The following is a 22,646-nucleotide window of genomic DNA, read 5'->3' on the forward strand; positions in this document are numbered from 1 at the left end:
CCCAACATGTTAATTTGGCGGGGGAGGGTGGACACAGGCACTCGGGCCATATAGCACTGACCAAATTTAGGACTAACTGCTTTGGTTAAACATTAGGATTCAGGGTTCAAATGGGAGGTTAGGCATCTGGTCTCATGGTTCATGATGTTGTTGTGTTGGTGATGTTTGTAGTATGGTTATTAGTTCAGACCGTAAGAAGCACAAAAGGACCAAGGTGAGCATTGAGTCTAAAGCAACATTCTCTCCTGTTTGTATTACTCCCTGAGAAGAATCACCTAGAGTCCTGGCTACAGCGCATGTAGATAACTGGGCCTGACCTTCACCATAGTAAGACATTTTTGGAGGCAGGGTCCCCAAAGACCAAGGATCAAAATTGAAAATGAACTGAGGTTTAGAATGAAGGATTAAAGATAAAAATGGATTTATAAATCAGCCTAAACTCTGATTACAATTGACTGGGAATGTGAATAATCTTTTCTAACTGGAGACTTGCCTCCTTGCAATCAATCGGACATCCTCTTTTTCTCTCAATTTCAGAGCCCAGGGGAGATGCAGGTTTTCAGCAGGAAGTCCATCCGGATGCTAATGACAGGCCTGAGGAAGGAAGAGAGGAGTCTCTTGTACAGATAATCTGGAAGAACCTAGAACCTTCTAGAATGAGCTGAATAGAGTTATCACACTGTACTCCTAGGAGTTGGGGGCACGTCTAGGAGTCCATGGAAGGACAATGAGAAACCGGGGTTTTGTTCAGGGTCTGTCCCTTCCCAGGGCACCACCAAATATTTCAGATTGTTTTAATTCAAATCTCCTCTGAGGTAGAAGTTGGAGGGCCCGTTTTTTATGCACTGGGACACAGATTAGGAGGGAAGTACTTCAAAAATGTAAAATTAGAGCCAAAGGATTGTTTGTGATAGATAGCCTAACAATATGCCATAAATTTCATTGGTTTATTTTGAAAGTCTTGCCCTTAGAATGATTATATTTATTTTTATACTCTATGTTTATGTATTTATTTTAAATAGTTCTGAAATAGTCATACTTTTCAAAACATGCTGTTCCTACAAAGTTTGTGATGAGATTACAGGTGTTACATATATGTAAATATAATTTTCTTTACATTTTCAGGATAGGTTTTGTGTTATTATATTTATATAATATATCAATTATAAGCAGATGGATAGTTCTCTCAAGTTCTTGTAACTACATTTTTAATTGACATTTACTCTTCATTATTCAACTGTGAGAATTCAGTTGTAATTTTTTAACTTGCCTTGATGACATATTTGTATGTTATTTTAGATTATTAAGGAGGATACCACAGTGTGTATCTTGGGGAAACATAATAAAGATAAAAAGTCTTCTTACCTTCATGATGTTCATAGTCATCCCAAGTCTGCCCTACCTGTTTGCTGTCAAATGATAATGTTGCTTAATGGGGTTGTGATCACTCAACCACATTTCGTAACTCTGAAAAATAATTCTGAGTTATTTTTCACACGGAAAAAAGCAATAGAAGACAAGGCAAATCCTGAACTAGAGTTCTAAAGCCGGAAAACAAGGAGAAGATACTGAGGGAGGAAATGGGGAAGAAAGAAGGAAGATAGTACTATGGGGACCTAGATCTGAAAGTCACAATGAAGGCAAGGTGACTCAGCAAGATATGCATTCCCAGAGATGGTCCATGGCAAACACACCCACAGGTGCAAGGGAACACACGCAGTGTTCATTATTTTAATCATAAGGGGAGTCCTTTTCACAACCTCCAATTCCAGTTTACTGTGGTAGAAGGAAGATCCTTTGTGATGAAAAAGGAACAACTGAAAAGAAGTGAAAGTTTTGGAGAACTTTCTGAGAAGCACGAGAAGGTAAGAGGGGCTAAAGCTGACAAATCAGATAGGCATGGAGAAGAAAGAGCTAATAACACGAATCCTGAATATTGGAGGAAACCATCTAGGGACGTGGTAGCACCAGAGAATACTGGGACTGTCCAAAATACCAAGCTTCAGTGTCCCCAGGGCACACCACCCTCCTGGCACATAGATGTATATCACCAGTCAGGAAGCTCACCTGAGCCTTGGTGACCAGAGTTTGTATTGGGGTTTCATTATGCAAAGTATGATTAATTCTATCACTGGCCATACATTGAACTCAATCTCCAGCCCCCTGCCTTCCCCCAGAGACTGAGCTGATATCATGTGGTTCAAAGCCCCAACCTTGTTGGTCTTCCTGGCATGGCTGGCTCCTATCCTGAGTCACCTTGTGAGCATAAACTCAGTTTTGGTCCAAGAGGCCCATGATGAGTAACAGGCACTGCTAGCATTCAGGAAATTCCAAAGATTTAGAGGCTCTCTCCCAGGAACCAGGGACAGGGACAAGATAAATTCTTTTTTTTTATTTTTAATTTTTAAATTTACATCCATGTTATTAGCATATAGTGCAACAATGATTTCAGGAGCAGATTCCTTAATGCCCCTTGCCCATTTAGCCCATCCCCCCTCCCACAAGCCCTCCAGTAACCCTCTGTTTGTTCTCCATATGTAAGAGTCTCTTATGTTTTTTCCCCCTCCCTGTTTTTATATTATTTTTGCTTCCCTTCCCTTGTGTTCACCAGATAAGTTCTTTATACAACACGCTGGCCATGGTCAGGGGTCTGGCAGAACTCAGGTGGTCAGGGAAGGTAAACATTTTAGGACAGATATATCATGGGAGATATTTGAGACACTGAAGAAATAAGGATTGAAATAATGGGGTACTCACAGGGATTTGGGATATCCTAGGAGACATGAGAAATTAGGAGATGAATGTAGTTGTCTATATAGGAGCAGCTAATGACAGTGAGCAACTGAATAAAGAGAGGCCAAAGAAAAAATGTGTGGGGTGGGGGTGCAGTGCTGGTAAATGAGATCAGCTAATAAGCATGGAGCAATTTCAGAAAGTGAAACCACCAAGGCAAGAAGAGCCACAAGGACAACAGCATCAAATTACAGCAGCTCTAGGAGAGGGACAGCATTCAGACGTCGGATGCAGTTGATGGACTGAGGGCAGCAGAAAGACTAGATTCACCAGACATGGAAACAAAGAGGAGAAACAGTCTGACAGGAACAGCTTGGAAACAGATATAACTTATGAGACACCTAGGAATTAAAACATATATTTAAGAAGCTCTAGGTCTCTGCAGGATGGTAGGTGAGGGCAGATTAGGAAATCGCTAAAATGAAACAGCTGAATGAAGAGACACAAGAAACAGGACAATGGATTCAAACAATAAAGCAATAACAAACAGGCAAGAAAACAGATGGTCAGGTAACTGATGACAGGGTGAGATTCGGGAGTGTTTGGGAAACAGAGAGCATGGTGCAGAGCACCATGGTTTCAGCCAAGACACCTAAAGAACCTGGGATCAGGACTGATCCAGTTGAAGAGGGGTGGGGGGGGGGTGGGAGGGGCAATGCCGCTGAGAAGGGGGTGAGGCTTAAGAAATTTGGAGGACAAAGAGGTGGACCAGCTGAGAAAGTGGGAGATGCTGGAGGCAACCGAAGGCTGAGAAGGACTAAGAATCTGGAAGCTGCTTCGGAAATGTGAGCTGATGTCACAAGAATGTGTGGCTCTCAATGGTGGGAAAGTCAGGAACAGGTAGAAAAAGAACGAAGAGTCAGAGCAGCTGGGCTACGGTGGCTGTGGCAAAAGGAACTGTCTCCGGGGTCTGAAAGGACTGACTCAGTGACAAACAAGGGGTGGTCGCTTTGTAAAGACAAAACACTGAGAAAACTATAAAAGAAAAAGGTAGGAGTGACACAGGGAGGGTCCAGCAGGCAACTCAAAGGCCCCTGTCTCTTCAGCTACTCCCATCCTCTCAGCTTTTCCGGTAACATGCAGCCACATATCCTTTACAGCGACTTACATGCTAGATGAGGTGGGGATTTCTGAGACGTCCCCTAACGTGTGGGCGCTTAGACTTACGGGAAAAAGAGTCCGGGTATTGGTCCCGCTCCCGAGGTGGGCTCTGTCAGGCGCACCGCCGGCGTCGTCCTGCGCATGTGCAGCTCGTCCAGTGTGCGTGTTCGCGCACGCGCCGTGCCGCCGCGCCGCTCTCGCTTCCTGTCCGTGCCCAGGTCACCGCTGGCCGTGCTTCCCAGGCTTCGGCCTCAGGCGGGCAAGGAACCCTGGGCCTGCGGGGCTGCACGCCGTCCGTCCGGGCCGGCACCCAGCGGGCGCAGAGCTGTGCGGGCCCGGCGGAGTCTCGAGCGGAGACCCCCAAGCGCGAGCCCCGGAGCCCGCGGGCTGGGCCGGAGTGGCCGGGCGGGCGGCGGCGGCGGCGCAGAGCGTTGGGATCGGGCCCGGCCCGTTTGCACCCGCGGCGGCCCGGCCGAGGCTCGCGGGACGGCGAGGCCCCAGGCGGCCGATTTGGGCCCCGGGAGGGTCTTCGGCCCGAAGTGAACTTGTCCCGGAGGCCCAGATCCGGCTCCTCGGGAACGGCGGCCCCGGGAGGCGCCGCGCCAGCTCCGGAGCCCTCGGGAGCCTCGGGGCAGCTCGGCAGGTCCCGACGAGGTAGGTCGTGGGCTTTCGGGTCTCCAGGCGGTTGTGCATCTTGTGGGCCGCGCCGCAAACCGAGGGCGCGAGCGGCGGCCAGGGAGGGATGGGCTCTCCCCGGGACTCGCGGGGCCCAGGTTTCCTGGGAGCGCAGGGGGTCCCCGCGTGGGCTGCGGACGTTCTGTGTCCGCTCCGTTCTCCAGTCCCGATACCCCTTGCTCCCCGTGCCTCCGTCTCCGGCTTCCAAGCGGGTCTCTAAGCGTCCCTGAGCACCTGTGCTGTGTGCTCTAAGTGTGTGCCGACCGCGCTGGGCTCTGCCCTGTGGCATCCGCCAGTGTAGTGCAGGACAAGCCTGCGAGGGTTTGCTGCTGCTGCCGCCGCGGCCGCTGGGGTGACAGAGGAGGAGGTTGGGCCTGAGAAGGGAGGTGGCTCTTGCAGGGTGACCGAGTCTATGGGTGGGATTGTGGATGCGACTCAACTCCTCGGCCAGTGTGCTGTCCACTCTGTTACATTTTAAGTCAAAGTAAGTTTCTTAACAAAAGATCCTTTTGAGTAGCACGTTCAAGTGTCTACAAATGATTTAAAGACAGCCATGCCGGTGCACATCTTTTTACTCAGACCATCCTGCATCCTGTTCTGATCTTAAGTAGTTAAAAGCATGGCTAGAAAATAGATGACTGTAACAGAATTTCTTTTTGTATCTTCTTTTGAATGATGGAGGTTTATCTCAATAGGATAGTGTTCATTCTCTAATGAGAAACACATCCACTCAGTGACCATATAGTCAGGTGCCAGTTGCAGACAGGTGGGTGCTCCCTCCTTATTCTTCCAGTTAACTTCTGAAGATTTAAAGGGACAGTTCCCCCACAGGTTTCTTCCATGGAACTTTCCAGGAGAGCACTTTCTTGGCAGTGGAGATCACATACACCTTCATCGCTTCTCTTTTCTTTCCCCAGGTCTGCCCCTACTTTCACTGTTGCCCATGTTTTTACAAGAGGAGCAGAAGATGAGTAGATCTGTGGTAAGTGATTCTGTTTAATGTATTTATTCCCCACTTCCTTTTGTAATATCCCCTAGGAAATGAATAGTTTAGACTTTAAAGGGGAAGGTAGAGATAGAGAAGAGATATGATTGGTCAGACACGGAGTACCAGAGTGGCAGCAAGCATTTCTGTCGTGTTCACATGTGTAGATAGCACGATCCTTCAGAGCCTTGAAAGCCAAAGTGCAGGGCCTCCTTGGTCTGCTTGACATTCATTGAAAAAAATGACAAATGCCATTCGTTACTGGACTGACACTGACCTGTTGAGAAACAGGTTTGTTTTCTCAAGGGTTTTGCAGTTTCTTTGACCATCTCACTTTAATTGTGACCAGTCTCCCTAAATGGCAGCCCCTAAACCATGGCTGTTGGTGCCTTACTTGTGCCTCCTGTAAGCTGAGACATACTGGTCCAGGGATCACCTAGTGCATATAATTTTTCTGGAAACTACAACATCATTCCATAGATACATTGTTTTTACTGCTTGATCCAGGGGTAAATGAGGATACTCTGGAGGAATGGCCTTCTCACCCTCCAGTAAGTCTTGCTAAATATTTTTCTATGCTAGCCTATCGGGTGTGCATCTCAGACTGTGCTGTCATGTCTCTGTCAAAGATTGCTTAGTTCCTATTCATGTTTTCTCCTGCAGTCTTGGTTCTGTCCCTGCCTGTCCCCAGAACCTGCCCCAGTAAAGGTTACCCATGAGCTAATGTACAAAGCCAGCGATTTGCCAGTCCTTGCCTTGGACTGCTCTGCTGGCTTTCCATCTGCAGGGTCTGCTCTGTTGGTTCTATGACAAACCTCTTCTACTCTCTTCCTGACTGATCTGTCCTGTTCATGTGCTGTTTTTTCCATCCCTGGCTCACGACCTTCATACGTGTCTGACTTAACCCTCCTGTGCTCTGAACTGCCCACTCTGTCCATTCTTCCACACGGACCAGATGCCTCTGCCCAGCCACCTACCAGCGTTTCCATGGAGGTTGTCCAAAGGACACCTCAGGTTAATAGTAATTATTTGTAGCCCCCACCTATGCCTTCTGCTCTCGTCCCTGTTGGCTTTTTGTTCTACTGAGCAGCCTGTCACTGAATCCAGAAAAATGGGATTCTTTCTAATCTTTCTTCATTCTCTGTTACCACATTTGCTTGTTCATATTATTCTTGTTATATTATTTTTTTGTTTGTTTTAGAGAGAGAGAGCGAGCGAGCAAGGGAGCTCTAGCAGGGGAGAGGGGTAAAGAGAGAGAGAGAGAGAGAGAGAGAGAGAGAGAGAGAGAGAGAGAATCTCTAGCAGGCTCCACATTGAGCCCCGACATGGGGCTCAATCCCATGACCCTGGGGTCATGACCTGAGCTGAAATCAAGAGTCGGACGTTCAACCAAGTGAGCCACCAGGCGTCCCACAGTAGGTCATTTTTAGGGCAGTTTAGGTTCATCTGAAAATTAAGCAGACAGTACAGAGATCCCATCACTCCTCCATGTCTCAGATTCCCTTGTTATTAACATCTTACATTAGTGTGGTACACTGTTTCAGTGGATGGGCCAGTGTTGATACATTATTATCTGAAGTCCAGAGTTGATGTTAGTTTGCTCCTTGTATGGTTCAGGTTTTGACGTCTGTAAGATGGCGTATGTCCACTGTGACAATATCATACAGAACAGGTTTACTGCCCTGAAAGTTCCCTGGGCACCACATGTTCATTCTTTCCTCCCCCAGTCTCTGGCAATTACGAGCCTCTACGCTGTGTGTATGGTTTTGCCCTTCTCAGGATTTCACATACAGGTGACCTTTGCACAACACGGGTCTGAACTGTTTGGGTTTGCTTATCCATGGATATTTTTTCAATAGATACAGCATGGGACCATAAAGGTATCTTCCTCATGATTTTCTTGATATTTTCTGTATTTTTTTGTTGTAAAAATGCAGTCTGGCATTCACATAATGTACAAAACACGTGTTAATCGACTATTGAGGTTATCAGTAAGGCTTCTGGTCAGCAGCATGCTATTAGTAGTTAGTTTGGCAGAAGTCCAAAGTTATATGTGGACTTTCAACTGTGGGGGGGGTGGTCAGTGTCCCTCACCCCCCGCATCATTCAGTGGTGAGCTACTGTTGGGAGTCATACAGCCTGTAGCTTTTTCAGACTGGCCTGTTTCTGGTTTTATGTGAAATGCCAGTTCGCATCCACTGCTAGTCTCTCTGTCCCTATACTATCTTGTTTGTTGTGCTTTTCTTCTTGACTTACAAAGGAGTCTTAATTGTTTCACATTTTGTCTGTTTGGATCATGTTAGTAAACATTTTCTTCCGAGCTTATTTGTCTTTTTACTTTATTTTCCAGCCTTACTATATAGTCCTCTAATGTTTTCATTTTGATGAGTTGAATACTGTACATTTTTTAAATTTCTCAAAATTTGTGTGGGTAGGACTCCTAGTTCCAGAGCGCTCTCAGCAGTCAGCACTGGAGCTGCCACTTCATTAGTAGACGGTCCACGGTGGTGAGTGGGGAGGACTTCATGGTGTTTCCCTCTTATTTCTGTGCGTTCTTGGTTTTCCCCTCCTGGCTCTGGATGACGGCCACAGTTGCTGTCCTTGGACGGGCCGCGGACTGGTATACTGACTTCCTGACTCTGCAGGCCTCACATGTCTGAGAATGTCTTTTTCCTGGATGTTCAAGAGGAGTCTGGCTCAGTGGGGACCCTTGGACTGCAGTCTTCCCACCCCAGTAGGCTCTCGCTGTTCTCTGTTGTTTGGGCCTCAGCAAGGCATGTGAGCTCTGTGACACACGGAGGTGGCTGTGACACACAAGGGCCCCTTGTAAAGTCATTTTGCACTTGCGTCTTTGTCTGCAGTCCTCTGAGGGGGTCTCTTTCTCTGTCAGTCTTTACTGATGGAATGCCAGTGCTGTGCCCTTCTAGCCACTGCTGAAAGGAGTCTCAGAAAGGTAAAGAAAACCTGTTCTCGCTCCCCCACACCAGGGGAGGGAGCAGCGCTGTCTGCATCAGAAACCTTCTGACAACATAGCAGCTTGAGATGTTCACAGGGTGTTCTTACCCTCATGTCTGATGGTCTGGCTTGTGTGAAACTCTGTAGCCAGCCCTGCATTCTTGATTTACAAAGCCATCTCTGGAATATGAGCTGTACTGAGTGTTAAGACAGCAAAGGTTGTTCCCTTTTGAAACTGACCTAAAATCCCTAAATGCAGTTCTGACTGGTTTCTTAATTTGTTAACCAGGTTTTCTGAAACCCATTTTCCTTGAGTTTAAAATGCTTTTGTAAAGCTGCTTGCTTGAAGCTGGGGAAACAACAGTGTAGTTTTCTCCCTTTGCCTTTGCACATAAACGTGAACTTGGGCAAACTACTCAAACCCGTCACAAAGAAAAAATTCAGTTTGGAACATTCACGATAATGCTCTTTTTAAGGGGCATCACTGCAGTTATTTTACGTGCATTACAAACAACAAAAATTGTAATTTTTTTCTTAGTGTGCTTTCCCCCCCAATAAGACCAAAATGCAAGCATTAAAAAAGTCCGCGCAAATTGCACGTTTTGTGAAATTACGCATGCAAAGCCAGAAGTTAGAATAAGATGTACATTGTTCTATTTATTCATTGAAATGAAACTACGTCCTGTTTCAATCCCTTGCTCTTTTGCTTTTGGTAATAACTTTTGACACGTGAACTTCTGGATGCCGATCTTCATGAGGGCGGCTGCAGTTGTGGCTGGAGGTGTCTGAATGAAGGCCGGGCAGAGCTTCTGGAATACCTCCTTACTGTATCTCCAGGACTGTCTCCTCACAGACCGGGCCTGGGCAGTTCTGCACACAGATTAGTCTGGCCTGGGTGGGAACCACCTCTTACAGCACCCAGTGCCCTGTCAGCAGTTGGTGCTCGGACCTGAACACCTTTACCTGGTCCCTGGTGTCCCCGTACCTGGAGCCTGGGAGAATAACAGGTTCAGGTGACCAGGTGTCTCAGGGAATCTTGCCAACAGGATGCGTCCTGCACTCTTTGATCGTTACATGTTAAATATTTTAGATTTTCAGTCAATGTCAGGAGTTTGTCATTCTCTCAAGTGGCCCCTGAGCAGGACACAGCCTTCTCCTTCCACACCACTCCTTACATGCCTTGTCAGATCACTGGAGCCTTTTTGCTTTTAATGTACTGGCACTGTTTTATAATCCCTCCTTGGCAACTGCATAAATCTGACAGCCTCATTGGCTTTAGTTGTTTAAATGTATTTCTGTGTTTTCTGGTTAATTTTTGTCCTTATTTGGAAAGAGTGATAAGATACATAATGGATAATCAACAGTAACCTGAGGTGTCATTATGTCCAGAGAACTTAGTTCAGGGCTTTCCATGGATTAGCCCTTTTGATGCTGGTATTATGATACTTGACAGGTACCATTGTTACCTTTATTTCAGAATTAGTGATACTGAGGGATGGTTGTAATGACTGGTGTATTTGAGTGGGAACAGTTTATTCAGAAGATCCATATTTAAAGGTTTGGCTTGGGCAGTCTCTGGGTCTGTTTGCCCCTCCTTGGGACCAAGCTCCGGCTCCCCTGGAATGTGTAAATGGGCAGAAAGGGGATTCCTTCCGAGCTTCCCAGCTAGGAATTAGGGACAATTGAACAAGCTATCACTGACAGTTTACGTGGCAGCCATGGTCAGGCCTGCTAGACATACCTTGCGATAAAATACACAACTCACAGGGTGCCTGCGAGGCTCAGTTGGTTGAGCGTATGACTCTTGATTTCGGCTCAGGTCAAGATCTCACAGTTTGTGAGATTGAGTCCCATGTCGGGCTCTGCGCTGACAGCATGGAGCCTGCTTGGGATTCTCTCTCCCTCTCCCCTTCCCCTGCTCACTTACTTTCTCTCTCTCTGAAAATAAATAAAAAACATTTTTAAAAATAAAAATTAAAAAAAAAAAAACAAACCACACACACAACAAGGATGTGTGTTGCCTGGCTTCTTCCTTTGCCAGTTGTGGCAAATATCACAGATCAGCTCCTTCCATGCACAGGAGGATCAGGCTGACTGAGAACAGTAGTTGAATTTCAGGCTGTTGAGTTTGGATCTGGGACACGTGTCTGGAGTTTAGGAGAGAGGTCTGGCCTGGTGGTAAGGGTTTGCGAAACGCTGACATACTCACAGCAGGTTGCAGATAGCAAAGTGTGAAAGACCAAAAACGGAGCCCCAGGCCCTCCAACTTCAGGATGTCTTAGAGAACAGGGGAGCCAGCAAAGGAGACAGAAGGGAGTCAGCAGGGGAGGTCAAAGGAGAGCCAACATCAGTAATGTTCTGGAAGCAAAAAGGAGGAGCAAAGCGCACCCTGCATTTCTCTGAGTGCCTCTCAGGCCTGTGCCCCTTGGCACAGGGGCTGTGTCTGCTGGTCTTCGTGTCCCCAGCAGCCAGGACTGTCCATGGCTCACAGTGCAAGACGGTATTTTCTTTTTTTGGTGACTACCGAATGAGTTCATCCTAGTGTATTTCTGATTTATTTTCTTTCCATGATAAAGGAGATAACAGTGTTTGTAGTTCACTTGACCAGTGAGTTTGGTAAGCTCTTATCCCGTATGCCTTCTCTACCTCATCTGGTTCCAATCACGGTACCATTACAGGGGCCAGTGTCATTCAGGGACGTGGCCGTGGACTTCACCCAGGAGGAGTGGCAGTATCTGGACCCTGAGCAGAAGACCACCTACCGGGATGTGATGCTGGAGAACTACAGCCACCTCGTCTCTGTGGGTGAGGAGAGCCCGCTCTCTCGATTGCTAAGATACATGGGATTTCCCTCAGATGTACCGACTGTAACTTTGAATTTGATGGGACAAATGTGAGTGGTCTGTTTTGGGCACCAGGCAGGGCCTTTGGTCTTCACCTCCCCAGTGCAAGGCTCTGATTGTGGCGCAGCTCATAAGGCAGCACCGTTCTCAGACGATGAGAGACCTGGCAGCCCAGCAGCGAGGCTCAAGTTCTCTCTCATTTCTATTAACAGGCTGTCACATTATCAAACCGGAAGTTATCATCAAGTTGGAACAAGGAGAAGAGCCATGGATAGTAGAAGGAGAATTCCTACCACACAGTTACCCAGGTGTGTTAGTGCAGGCAGTGCGGAGACTGGTAACTCGGAAGTGTTTTTCCCCAGGAATCTCTCAAGGTCCTGAGCCTGTAGAAGGGACTACAGACAGTTGTGTGTGTGCTCTAGCTACCCACGCCTCACTCCCGGAGCCTTCCTCCTTCCCCGTGAGAACCTGTGTTTGCAGAGCTTTTCCGTGCTTTGCCTCTCCCCGGAGCCCAGACCCCGTGGCTCCCTTCTCCCTGCTGAGCCTCGGGTCTTGCTTGCTCCATGGCATTTGCAGTCGCCCGTTATCATGGCTTCTTTCAGGTTTTAGGCATTCGTGTCTGTCATGAAAAAGTAACTGACAGGACTCGTAGGTTTCTTGCCACCTTCCTTACTTCTTCCTCTTTTCTGTTGAGATGCCTCAGACAGGTCTCTGTCCCCAGTTTCGTGTCTCCCTTTACTGAGGTCAGATTCCAAACCCCTATCCTGTGCCTGAGCCAGTGACTTTGGTGCACCTGTGCCGTTGGTGCGCCTGTGTGCTGCTCATCTGTCCCGAGATCCAACCCTTCTTGAGCTGGGTGACAGCAGTGTCTGGGCCTCCTGTCTGCCCCAGACACGCATGTCCATCTTGTCCCTTACTCACTGTGCTGTCCTGTCCTAGTGGGTGCTCAGTGAGTGTGGTGCACGGAATGAGTTATGATTCCTTTCCCTCCATGCTCCAGAAATGTCTCTGAAGGCTCTGCTTCCCCCTTTGCTGGGTTCTGCTTCCTGAGTTCTTCAAAGGGCTTCTCCTCCTGCCATTAGGGTTGTTGTTTGCCTGTTTGTTTTATCCTTTACCATCCCTGTCCTCCTGTCCAATCTCCTGTGGTAGCAGCCCAGTGGTCCCTCATGCTACGTGCACTTGCAAGATGCATTCCTGGAAATTTCCAGTTGATCTTATCACTGGTCTTCCAGGATGAGCCTTCAGGGGTTTCCCTGCTGCTACTGAAAGGAAGTGTAAATTCCTCGTCTTCCCCGTGGTGCCTGGAAAATTAATTTTCTGTCGTTTCCCAGAACTCTTGCTAAATCCACTGGGTCCTCCTAAATGTCTTCTGTTCGTGTGGTTATTGTCCCTTTTGCTTTAATTCAGAGGGGAGTGCTCTGTTTGCCAGATAACAGCACATTTTTCCAGATAACTAAGCACAGGGCCCAGGTTTTCTGCCCCTCCTTGAAGCTTTTCCTTCCAGCTCTTATTATTATTTTGGTCTCTTCCTTGTCTCAAGGTGATTCTGCCTCAGGGCCATACCTTGAAAAAAGTTAGGTCTGATCAAGTAATCTTACTTGATATTATATATATTTTGCTTGACTTCTTTCTTTCCCAAATTATAATCCTATAAAGAAAAGGGCATGTTCTCCTTGCCAAAGTATGTAACATGTAGTCCACATTGAGTATGTGTGGAGTCCAGTAGGTGAAAGAACTTTCTTGTCCATCTATTGAGAAGTAATTGATAAGCGGTGCTAAATATTCATACCTGGGTCACATCCCCATTTATTCTGCAGGTGCTTGAAAGATACCCAGAGGTTTCAGATCAAAAGCAACAGCTCTGATTTCAGTTCAGGGGTTCAAAGGAAATAGTGAGTAGTCATACTTTCTAAGAGACAGGATTTGGTTAAGAAAAGAGAAGAGAGTTGCTTGGTATAATTTATAACTCAGCATTTCAGGGGCGCTTGGCTGACTCAGTCGGTAGAGCACACGACTCTTAATCTCAGGTTCATGAGTTCAAGCCCCACACTGGGCACAGAGCCTACTTAAAAGAAACAAAAAGACCCTCAGCATTTCACGTGGAATGTTGATGTTCCAGGCTGAACCACCGTGCTTAAGCCCTTCTATGGGGAGTAGTTATTTTCAACTTTAAGGGGAAATGGATCTAATTGAGGTGAGAAAGGACTTGAGAAGATTTTGTTTTGTTAAAAAAAATTTTTTTTAGTGTTTATTCATTTTTGAGAGACAGAGACAGCCTGAGCGACAGAGGGTCAGAGAGAGGGAGACACAGAATCGGAAGCAGGCTCCAGGCTCTGAGCCGTCAGCACAGAGCCCGACGTGAGGCTCGAACCCACCAACCACGAGATCATGACCTGAGCTGAAGTCGGATGCTTAACCGACTGAGCCACCCAGGCGCCCCGTTGTTTGTTTTTTTAAAGCATGGAACTCTTCTGAAAGACAGGTCTTGAGTAGATCAAGGCTGGAAGCCAAGCAGACTGAATAAAGCAATAGAAGCTGAGACTTGTGGTTGAAAGGAGCTGGGCACTGTTGGCACACCATAGCTGTCTCAGAAGCACATGGTGCCTGGGATGGAGGGTCAGGCCCCCTCCCCCACACCTAACCGCCCTGGGATGGGTCATCTGCCACCTCTTGTCTAGCAAATAGCTTGGTTTCCCTGGGGCAGAAATTCTTCTTCGTAGGCTGGTATAAACCCAGGGTGGAATCACACTGTGAATCCGGGCAAAAAGTATTCTCTGTCAGACTTTTTCCCTCGTTTTACCTGTTGATGTTTTGGCAGTGCACTCAGGGAATTGTAGGTTTTGGAGGACAAGGCTGGTACGGTTTCATCTGATGTAGATGACAGCAAGCACGGCCGTCAAGTTCATCCAAAAACTTGTTAAGATAAGTAAAAATAAAGGTCACTGTTTGAGAAACAGTTTGGGGAATCTGATTTTTAAGGTTTGTAAATGAAACCAAATGAAAGTCACGAGTGGCGAAGCCTATTCACATTCAGAATTAAGGGACAGTGTGGTATGTCAGAGGCAAGGCTAGTTTAAGGGAATCGCCAGGAGTCTGAAAATGGGAAAAATAGTTGCGAAACTCACAGAGCATGTGTTTTGTGCCAGATGCTGTTCTGAGCACTTTATGAGTTTATGTATGTAATCTCACGGCAGCCTGATAAAGTAGGTACCGTTGTCTCCGTCTCACCCCTGGATGATCCTGAATCATAGGTGACTTAAGTACTTGCTGGTCGCCCAGCCACAGTGCATGCTGCACCATCCAAATAAGAACAAATAGAGTTTCATGGTCAGAATCAGTTCAGTGTAAATCATAGTATCAATAGAGTGTTCACGAAATCTTAAACTTCTGAAGGGCTGGCATGCTCCGAGTTCCTGGGACTCGCCTTTCAAGTGAAACAGAACCAGAGGGATGTTACTCTAAACACAAGGAGGTTTGGGCGCACGCTGATTTGGCCCCACTGTGCGGAAGCTGAAACGAAGGAAAGTAGTGTGGAAGGATCTAGGCTGGTCAAAATGCTGTCACAGAAATCTCAGTAAAAAGCGATGGTGCCTGAGCCTGTGATCATCTCCCCCCAACTTGATGGGAAACGGTGTGGCACAAAGTGCTGGGCTCCTCCCCTCCCCCACTGCTTCCTGAGGCATCTGTGCACCCCAGCTTGCCTGGTAGCACTCCTCATTCATCCCCGTTTGCTGTGAGTCCTTTCATATCTGCCTGTCAGCTGCTCATCCACCATCCCTTGTCTTCCCATCCCTGCTCTGTGTTTACATTTCACCTTCTCTACCCAGTTTTGAACAAAACCTTATAAAGCAGCAAAGATCAAAGGTGCTTGAGCTTTTCCCCTTTCCTGACCTCAGAGGTATGTGTGTATGTGCGCATGCATGCGTTTACCCCAAACCATGAGGGTAGGGAAAAGAAGTACACTTGGAAATATTTACATCTGCCCATGGAGCTGGCATCTACACCACGATGAAATGCTTACATGTAAGTCACATTCCATGTCTTAATGTAGGAGATACACGAAATGTTGTTAATTTTGCCTCTTTTTAGAAGAAGTCTGGAAAGCCGATGACCTGGTTGAAAGGGTCCAGGAGAATGAAGGCAAACATTCAAGACAAGCTGTGTCCGTCAACAAAACCCCGACTGAAGAGAGAGGTAATGTTCTCGGTAAGACTTTAAATGTGGAAACGAACCCCATTCCTTCAAGGAAAATGTCCTATAAGTGTGGCTCATGTGAAAAGAGTTTGAAGTCCATTTCAGAATATATCAGTAGTGATGGCAGCTATGCAAGAAGGAAGCCTGACGAATGTGGTGCGTGTGGGAAACCGTTTCCCCGTGTGAAGCTTGAGAAAACTCATCCAGGAGACCAATCTTACGAATTTAATCAAAGTGGGGGAGCTTATAGTCTAAACGAAGAAAGTATTTATCAGAACATTCATATTTTGGGGAAACCCTTCGAATATATTGAATGCCAGAAAGCCTTTCAGAAGGATCCAGGTTTTGCTAATCATATGGAGGAGAAGCCCTATAAGTGGAATGAATCCGAAATAGCCTTCCTTCAAATGTCCAACCTCAGTGTCCACCAGAGGTCTCACATGGAAATGAAGCCCTACGAGTGCAGTGCATGTGGGAAATCCTTCTGTAAAAAGTCAAAGTTTATCATACACCAGAGGACTCACACAGGAGAGAAACCTTATGAATGTAATCAGTGTGGGAAATCCTTCTGCCAGAAGGGAACCCTCACCGTCCATCAGCGCACACACACAGGGGAGAAGCCCTACGAATGTAACGAATGTGGGAAAACCTTCTACCAGAAGTTGCACCTCATTCAGCATCAGAGAACTCACTCAGGAGAGAAGCCCTACGAATGTAGTTACTGTGGGAAATCCTTCTGCCAGAAGACCCACCTCACACAGCACCAGAGAACACATTCAGGAGAGAGACCCTATGTCTGTCACGACTGTGGGAAAACCTTCTCCCAGAAGTCAGCACTGAACGACCACCAGAAGATTCACACGGGCGTGAAACTCTATAAGTGTAACGAGTGCGGGAAGTGCTTCTGCCGCAAGTCTACTCTCACCACACACCAGCGCACGCACACCGGGGAGAAGCCCTACGAATGTAACGAGTGCGGGAAGTTCTTCTCTCGGCTGTCCTATCTCACCGTGCACTACAGGACTCACTCGGGAGAGAAGCCCTACGAATGTAACGAGTGCGGGAAGACCTTTTACCTGAACTCCGCCCTCATGCGGCATCAACGAGTGCACACCGGGGAGAAGCCCTACGAATGTAACGAGTGCGGGAAGCTCTTCTCTCAGCTGTCGTACCTCACCATCCACCACAGGACTCATTCAGGAGTGAAGCCCTACGAATGTAACGAGTGTGGGAAGACCTTCTACCAGAACTCGGCCCTTTGCAGGCACCGGAGAATCCATAAAGGAGAGAAGCCCTACGAGTGTTACATATGTGGGAAGTTCTTCTCTCAGATGTCGTACCTCACCATCCACCATCGGATCCATTCAGGAGAGAAACCGTATGAATGTAACGAGTGTGGGAAAACCTTCTGCCAGAATTCAGCCCTTAATAGACATCAGAGGACACACACGGGAGAGAAAGCCTATGAGTGTTACGAATGTGGGAAGTTCTTCTCCCAGATGTCCTATCTCACCATCCACCATCGCATCCACTCGGGAGAAAAGCCCTTTGAATGTAACGAATGTGGAAAAGCCTTCTCTCGGATGTCCTACCTCACCGTGCACTACAGGACTCATTCTGGAGAGAAGCCCTACGAATGTAACGAGTGTGGGAAAAAATTCTACCACAAGTCAGCCTTCAATAGCCATCAGAGAATTCACAGGAGAGGGAGTGTGAACGTACTGGATGTGGGAAGGCTTCTCTGAAGTCCAAGAACCCTCTCAGCGTGGTGAGCAGGCAGCTCCTGCCGTCGTCCCTCAGAGTTCACACGGGTGATGCACACGAATGAGCCTTTGTGTTAGTCAGACTTGAAATCTGAGAGTTCACAGGGTAGAGACCACAGTTGTAACAAGCCCACAGTTGTGACAAGGACTCGTCGGATACCAGACTGTACAGAAGTAAATGTTTATAAATATGTAGGATGTGTATGAACTTCACCGTGGACTCAAACTGTTTCACATATCAGGGAATTCATACCAAGGGAAAATCTCTCAATTTAACGAAGGTGGAAAACACACTCCTTTGGAAATTATTACTATTAAATGTTTGTGATGTAGTAACAAGCTTCTTGGAACTTGAATAACTGTTGTAGTAAAGATACTTGTGCAAACAGAAGCTGTCAAATCAGCAGGTAGTGATCAAGACTGTAGCATCGCAACTGACGCTCGTACGTGAGTGTTCCTGGGAATGTAGGACTTACGTTTTTGAGGAGTTTTTAAGTTTGTCCACTTGTTTTTAGGATGCTCCATTACAGGAATTGTATGTTCATTTGAATCATGTTTGAAAAGCCATTGTAACCTTAGTAGAATAATTTGTAAGACATGGTAAGATTATCCATTTGAAACTGCTCCACCACGTCAGTACCCTAATACTGTCACTGAACTCGTATCTGATCGTGTATGAAGTACACTGCTTCTCCCACTCTTCCCTGTCAATGAACTAAATCGTCTATAAAGAAGCTAATGTTTTTGTAATGTGTTCAACTTTATCTGAGTCAGCAAGAGATAGAAATCTATGCATAAAATAGAAAACCATATAGATAATTTTGTTAATGCCAGAAGTTTCCAGTAGTAAGTCTCCTATAGCACTCATTGCATTCTCTACAGTTAAACAGAAAGACTTAAAGTATTTCCATTTGTACTAATTTTTTTTTTTTTGGTCTGTTTTCTTATTTTTTTAGTTCGGATGCCTACCTATGTGTAAGTGTGCAGAGCACACATACTGTGTAACTTAGTAATTATCCGTATTTTTACTTGATATAATAATGTTTTTAAATATTGTGCTCTACTCCTTCCTGAATGAATGAAGAACTCTTCATACGGGTTTGTGGCAGACGTTGGTGAACGACCCTCACTCACTTCTTACTCACTTCTTACTGTTTGCTGGCGGAGTTTGGGTATCCATTCCTCCTCATGGAATGAGGGATAGATCCTGACTAGTTTCAGTTAATAATGGTAATCCTTTTCTCATTGCCAGCCATTGGTTTAGAGTGGTCACAGGACCCAGTTCTGTGCAGATGAACAAAGGAGAGATCTGACAGGTTACCTCTGGAAAACATTCCTTCAAAGATTGGAGGGATGAATCATGCAGGGTGAAGTAGAGTCTTCTGTCGAACGTTGCCTTCTCTGCATGGGATGCCTGGTTGTGTCTTTCAAATACGGATTATAATTTAAGCATGGCCGAGCAGAAATATCGGGAGAACCTGGGACCTAGATGATGACGTTGAGCCACTGAACCAACCAGCCATGTAGCTGGGCCACCTCTGGACTGTCTCTTCTGTAGTAGACTAACTTTACTTTTATGCCAGTTGATTTTGGTTGCTCTGTTAGCCATAACTGAAGATACAAAGTTATACCTTTGTAGGAATTATGCAATTGAGAAGTGGACTTTAGGTAAATCATCTATTTAGAAGTAAGTACTGATAGAGAGCTTTATCTTAACTTTCTGTAAATCTGGATGTAAATAGTTTGAGCACTACAAATCAACTTGAAACAATTAAATGTATGTTTCCTTGAATTGTTACATCATTGACCTAAGAACCTTTAGAGCCTCATAAAGTGTCAGGTATACCTTCCTTTTTACAATGCATGACAAATTTTGTTTAGGTTATTTATGTTATCCATGGATCATCGCTATAGTGTGAGTTGACAACATAGGTGTGGAGGGTAAGGACCTTTGCTTTCCAGTGATTAGCCGAATAGCCTCTATTTGAATAATTGACCCCTTACGGCTGAGATGAAATGCCATACTTTCTGTGTATTTCAGTCACTTGTGCCACCTGTTTTTGTTGCTTAGCACTTTCCCTCCACATTCTTCTAGATAATCGTGAGTATGCTACATAGCAGGAATGAAAAGTCTGGTAGGTTGTGTAGTTTTGTGTAGGAAAATATACTCATGGTGTATTTGTGGAAATGATACCTACAAAGATTCCCACCGTAATCTGTCATTATAGCTTTAAACACACAGTATGCATTTTAAGTAAAATACTCAAAAAGTTTCAGTGGTTCACCACATTCTTCTTACCAAGTGCCTGCGCATGAAAGAGCCTGGTACACATAAGTGGTCCCGGACTGCCTCTGTGATGAGGGAGCAGTGTGATCTGTTCAGTTTCAAACATGTCCGTGCTCTCATGTTATTACATCTCTGAAAGTAAGATCAGTGGCATGTTCTTTAATGCCACTGTTTTTCTTCTCTAGAGGCACGTAAAATAATGGTTTTAGACTTGATGGAATACAATATATGAAAAGTTTTTAACTGTCCCTGGCAAGTGTGTAAGGTAACACAGGCCCGGGTTCATAAAGAAAGCACTAGAGGGACTTGAGCCTCCCTGTCCGGCAGTAAGGACTGAAGGGGGGACTGAAGGACTTGGGGGTGAGTTGGGGGGCAGGAGCTCCTGGGTGTTGTACCAGTGACCTCATAATTTGGGGTGTGAGCAGATCATGAACTCTGAGAGGGGCTTCCAGGGGCTGAGCAGAAGGCAGACCCTTCCTGGCCGTGGACACGTGAGATCCCCCAATATTCTGTATCCTCCTCGAGTTAGTGAAGCGATGGCTTACTCCTTCTCACGTGGATCAAAATGAAGACGTAGTTTTAACACCAAGGCCCTATCCCCTCGGAGGCCCCCGAGTCACCCGCTTCTTTGTTCCATGTCAGTGAGCTTGGTGGCACTGTCCATCCAGGCTCTCCAGAGAAGACTGTACAGTCTTGTGCAGATGTGGCCCAGCTAACTGCCAGCTTTGCAGGCTGCCTGCAGTGAAACAAAACAAGGAAATTCCTTTTCCTTCTCACAGAGATGACATCACAAACCAACGGTGTTTCCCTTCCCTGAATTCAAAGTCCGTGATTCCTGCCAAACTGATGAAGTAGCATGGGCTGCCGACTTGTTTCCCAAGCCCAACTCTGGGGTGCCAGAGAACCCCAAGCAGTTCACACGTCCAGGGACTGCAGGGGTGCCCTGGGGGCAGATGTGGCTCTCGGCAGGGAGGTGTGAGCAGCCAGAGACAGTAGGGAGGCCGGTGCCAAGGGGAACTCGGGGACTACACGACATTGCTCTCCACTGTAGTGTCCCAAGCACATCGCTGCCCACCACGGTCCTTTGTGAGACCGAAAGCAGGTGCATCAGCCCCATCCAGCTGAGATGAGGGGTGGACGTGACAGACACAGTGTGAGCTGCATCGTCCCCTCCTCATTCCACAGCCATGTCATTACCATAAGTAGGCACGTTTTTCCGGATGAAGGAGGACCTTCTGGTGATCATGTAATGTGCCAAGAAGGGGTTCCTCCTAGCTGGGGGTGGGCTTTCTCTTCTGTAACACATACGTCTGCTGAGGCCACCCTGAGGAACAGCAATAGGGGTTAGGCCTTTGCCCAGCTCCTTCCATTAGCCGAGATCTCCAGACACCTCAGCAAGAATAAATGCCGGGAGAAGACAAGGAGTTTACCAAGAGCACACCATATGTCTCCACCACTAGTGGGATGTAGAAATCCAGATTTCAAAATGGTCTTACTAGACATCCCTTGAGAAAAGTGTATTGGTTATATGAAGCAGGAACAGTTACCCCAAAAGAGGTGGGGGAAAGGGGAAAGGGCATCAATAAATGGCATGAAGCAAATGCTTCACTAGATGAGTTTAACTGCAGAGTGGGTGCAGCCAAAAAGCCAGTGAGTGGGCTGAAAGACAACAGCAAATGATTTCGCCCTCGACGCAAGAAGAAAGAGGTACAATGTGAAAAATAAAACAGAGGATGGTAGAACACCCATATCCTGGGGTTCTCAAAAAGACAAGATGGGAAGAAAACCCATGAATTAAAAGTTTCTCAGAATTAAAAAAAGAATGAAATTAAGAGAGGCTTTTGTGATGCCAGAGGGAAAGATCCAGAAAATCTCAGGTCTGTAAAGCAAAACACTGTCAACCGGTAACTAGAACAAATGAGATCCAGTAAAGTGGCAAGAAAAGGGCAGCACATCCACAAGAAGGGATACGACGGTGCTTGGAGTCATCAGTCATTAGAATGCACAAGTTAAAACAAGTTACACTGATCAGAATGGAAAAAATGACAGTGATGTACAATAAATACTGGTAAGGATGTGAATGGTGATTGGTAATATTTGTATACCGTGGGAGTGGGTAAACTGACCTGGAAATACCTTTTAAAATTCATGTGTGTGGGGCACTTGGGCAGCTCAGTCAGTTGAGCGTCCGACTCTTGGTTTCAGCTCAGCTCATGATCTCATGGTTCAGGAGTTCCAGCTCCGCATCGGGCTCTGCACTGACAGCACGGAATCTGCTCGGGATTCTCTCTCTCCCGCTCTCTCTCTGCCCCTCTCCCGCTTGCGCACACACTCTCTGTGCAGCTAACAAAGTTATGGAACTTTCTCTGTCAAAATAAACATTTAATAAAAATAAAAAATCTTTAAAATTCATGGATGTGCCTTCTCATGCAGTGGCACTGCTAACACATTTATCCATCCCCAAGAAATTCTGTACACGCGTGGATGTGTACACAGGGAATTCTGTCAACAGGATGTTTGAGATGTCCGGGTCACCAGAAGAGGTAATAAAACGCTGATCAAGCAGTGGCGTGCATAACACATTTGATAAAACATGGATATGAACTTTAAAAATGAAAAGGGATTTCCGCAACTAAATATTTGTATCCGTTAACATCACACACACACACCCATATACGTTACAATGGAATGCGGTTAAGGTCATAAACCGACCAGCATGAATGGCTGTGAGAAAGGAACAGAATCAGAGTTTGAAATGAAGAGAAAAATCAGGCACAGAATGGCCTCCGTGCAGAAACCAACATTGAATATAAATGTTTTGAACCCACTGGTATGATTAACACTGTTCCCCAGGACTCCTCCAGAAACATTAAAACAAAAATTAAAGGACCTGAGAAGTAAAACTCCTCATCGTTTTATGCTGTTTAGTTTTAGCCAGAGTTTCACGGCTCGGGTGCCTAAACGATGTCTGTGTCTTTTCTGGCAATTTCAACCCAACCCAGCTTCCAATAAAATTGTCGTGGCTGCTCCATTTGTTGGTTCCTCCATAC

The 22,646-nt window shown here is 46.3% G+C and overlaps 2 protein-coding genes and 1 long non-coding RNA gene across 7 annotated transcripts in view; 1 reads left to right on the forward strand and 2 right to left on the reverse strand.

The window, feature by feature from the left end:
- LOC132689634 (uncharacterized) overlaps window positions 1–4,114 on the reverse strand; it is a 16,525-nt gene extending 12,411 nt beyond the window's left edge. Inside the window, exons 1-2 of one of the 3 annotated variants that reach the window (XR_013552864.1) lie at window positions 3,961–4,114; window positions 494–1,467 (exon numbers count right to left, since the gene is read on the reverse strand). This is a non-coding gene — a long non-coding RNA (uncharacterized LOC132689634). Of the gene's footprint in view, window positions 1–493 lie in introns of all 3 variants that reach the window. The other 2 variants (XR_013552865.2, XR_013552863.2) reach the window with 2 other exon arrangements.
- On the forward strand, window positions 4,104–19,101 carry ZNF12 (zinc finger protein 12). 2 transcript variants are annotated; one of them, XM_060649581.3, is made up of 5 exons: window positions 4,104–4,548; window positions 5,487–5,551; window positions 11,188–11,314; window positions 11,565–11,660; window positions 15,442–19,101. In XM_060649581.3, exons 2-5 carry the CDS (start codon window positions 5,513–5,515, stop codon window positions 17,289–17,291), a joined length of 2,112 nt encoding a protein of 703 aa, XP_060505564.1. In that variant the 5' UTR covers window positions 4,104–4,548; window positions 5,487–5,512; the 3' UTR covers window positions 17,292–19,101. The 2 variants fall into 2 exon arrangements, with proteins under 2 accessions (XP_060505564.1, XP_081647804.1); XM_081791678.1 differs by lacking the exons at window positions 4,104–4,548; window positions 5,487–5,551 and adding an exon at window positions 8,186–8,507.
- Window positions 19,102–19,215: 114 nt separating this feature from the next.
- Window positions 19,216–22,646, reverse strand: part of LOC132674377 (uncharacterized) — a 30,733-nt gene continuing 27,302 nt past the window's right edge. For both annotated transcript variants that reach the window (XR_014136328.1, XM_081791680.1), the window contains exon 6: window positions 19,216–20,332. Coding sequence is in view for 1 of the 2 variants with exons in the window: in XM_081791680.1 (XP_081647806.1) it covers window positions 20,235–20,332 (98 nt within the window). In the remaining variant the exon portion in view is untranslated. The remainder of the gene's footprint in view (window positions 20,333–22,646) is intronic.

The sequence above is a fragment of the Panthera onca genome, chromosome E3, assembly GCF_046562875.1.
Source record: "Panthera onca isolate mPanOnc1 chromosome E3, mPanOnc1 haplotype 2, whole genome shotgun sequence".
NCBI classification, from domain to species: domain Eukaryota; kingdom Metazoa; phylum Chordata; class Mammalia; order Carnivora; family Felidae; genus Panthera; species Panthera onca.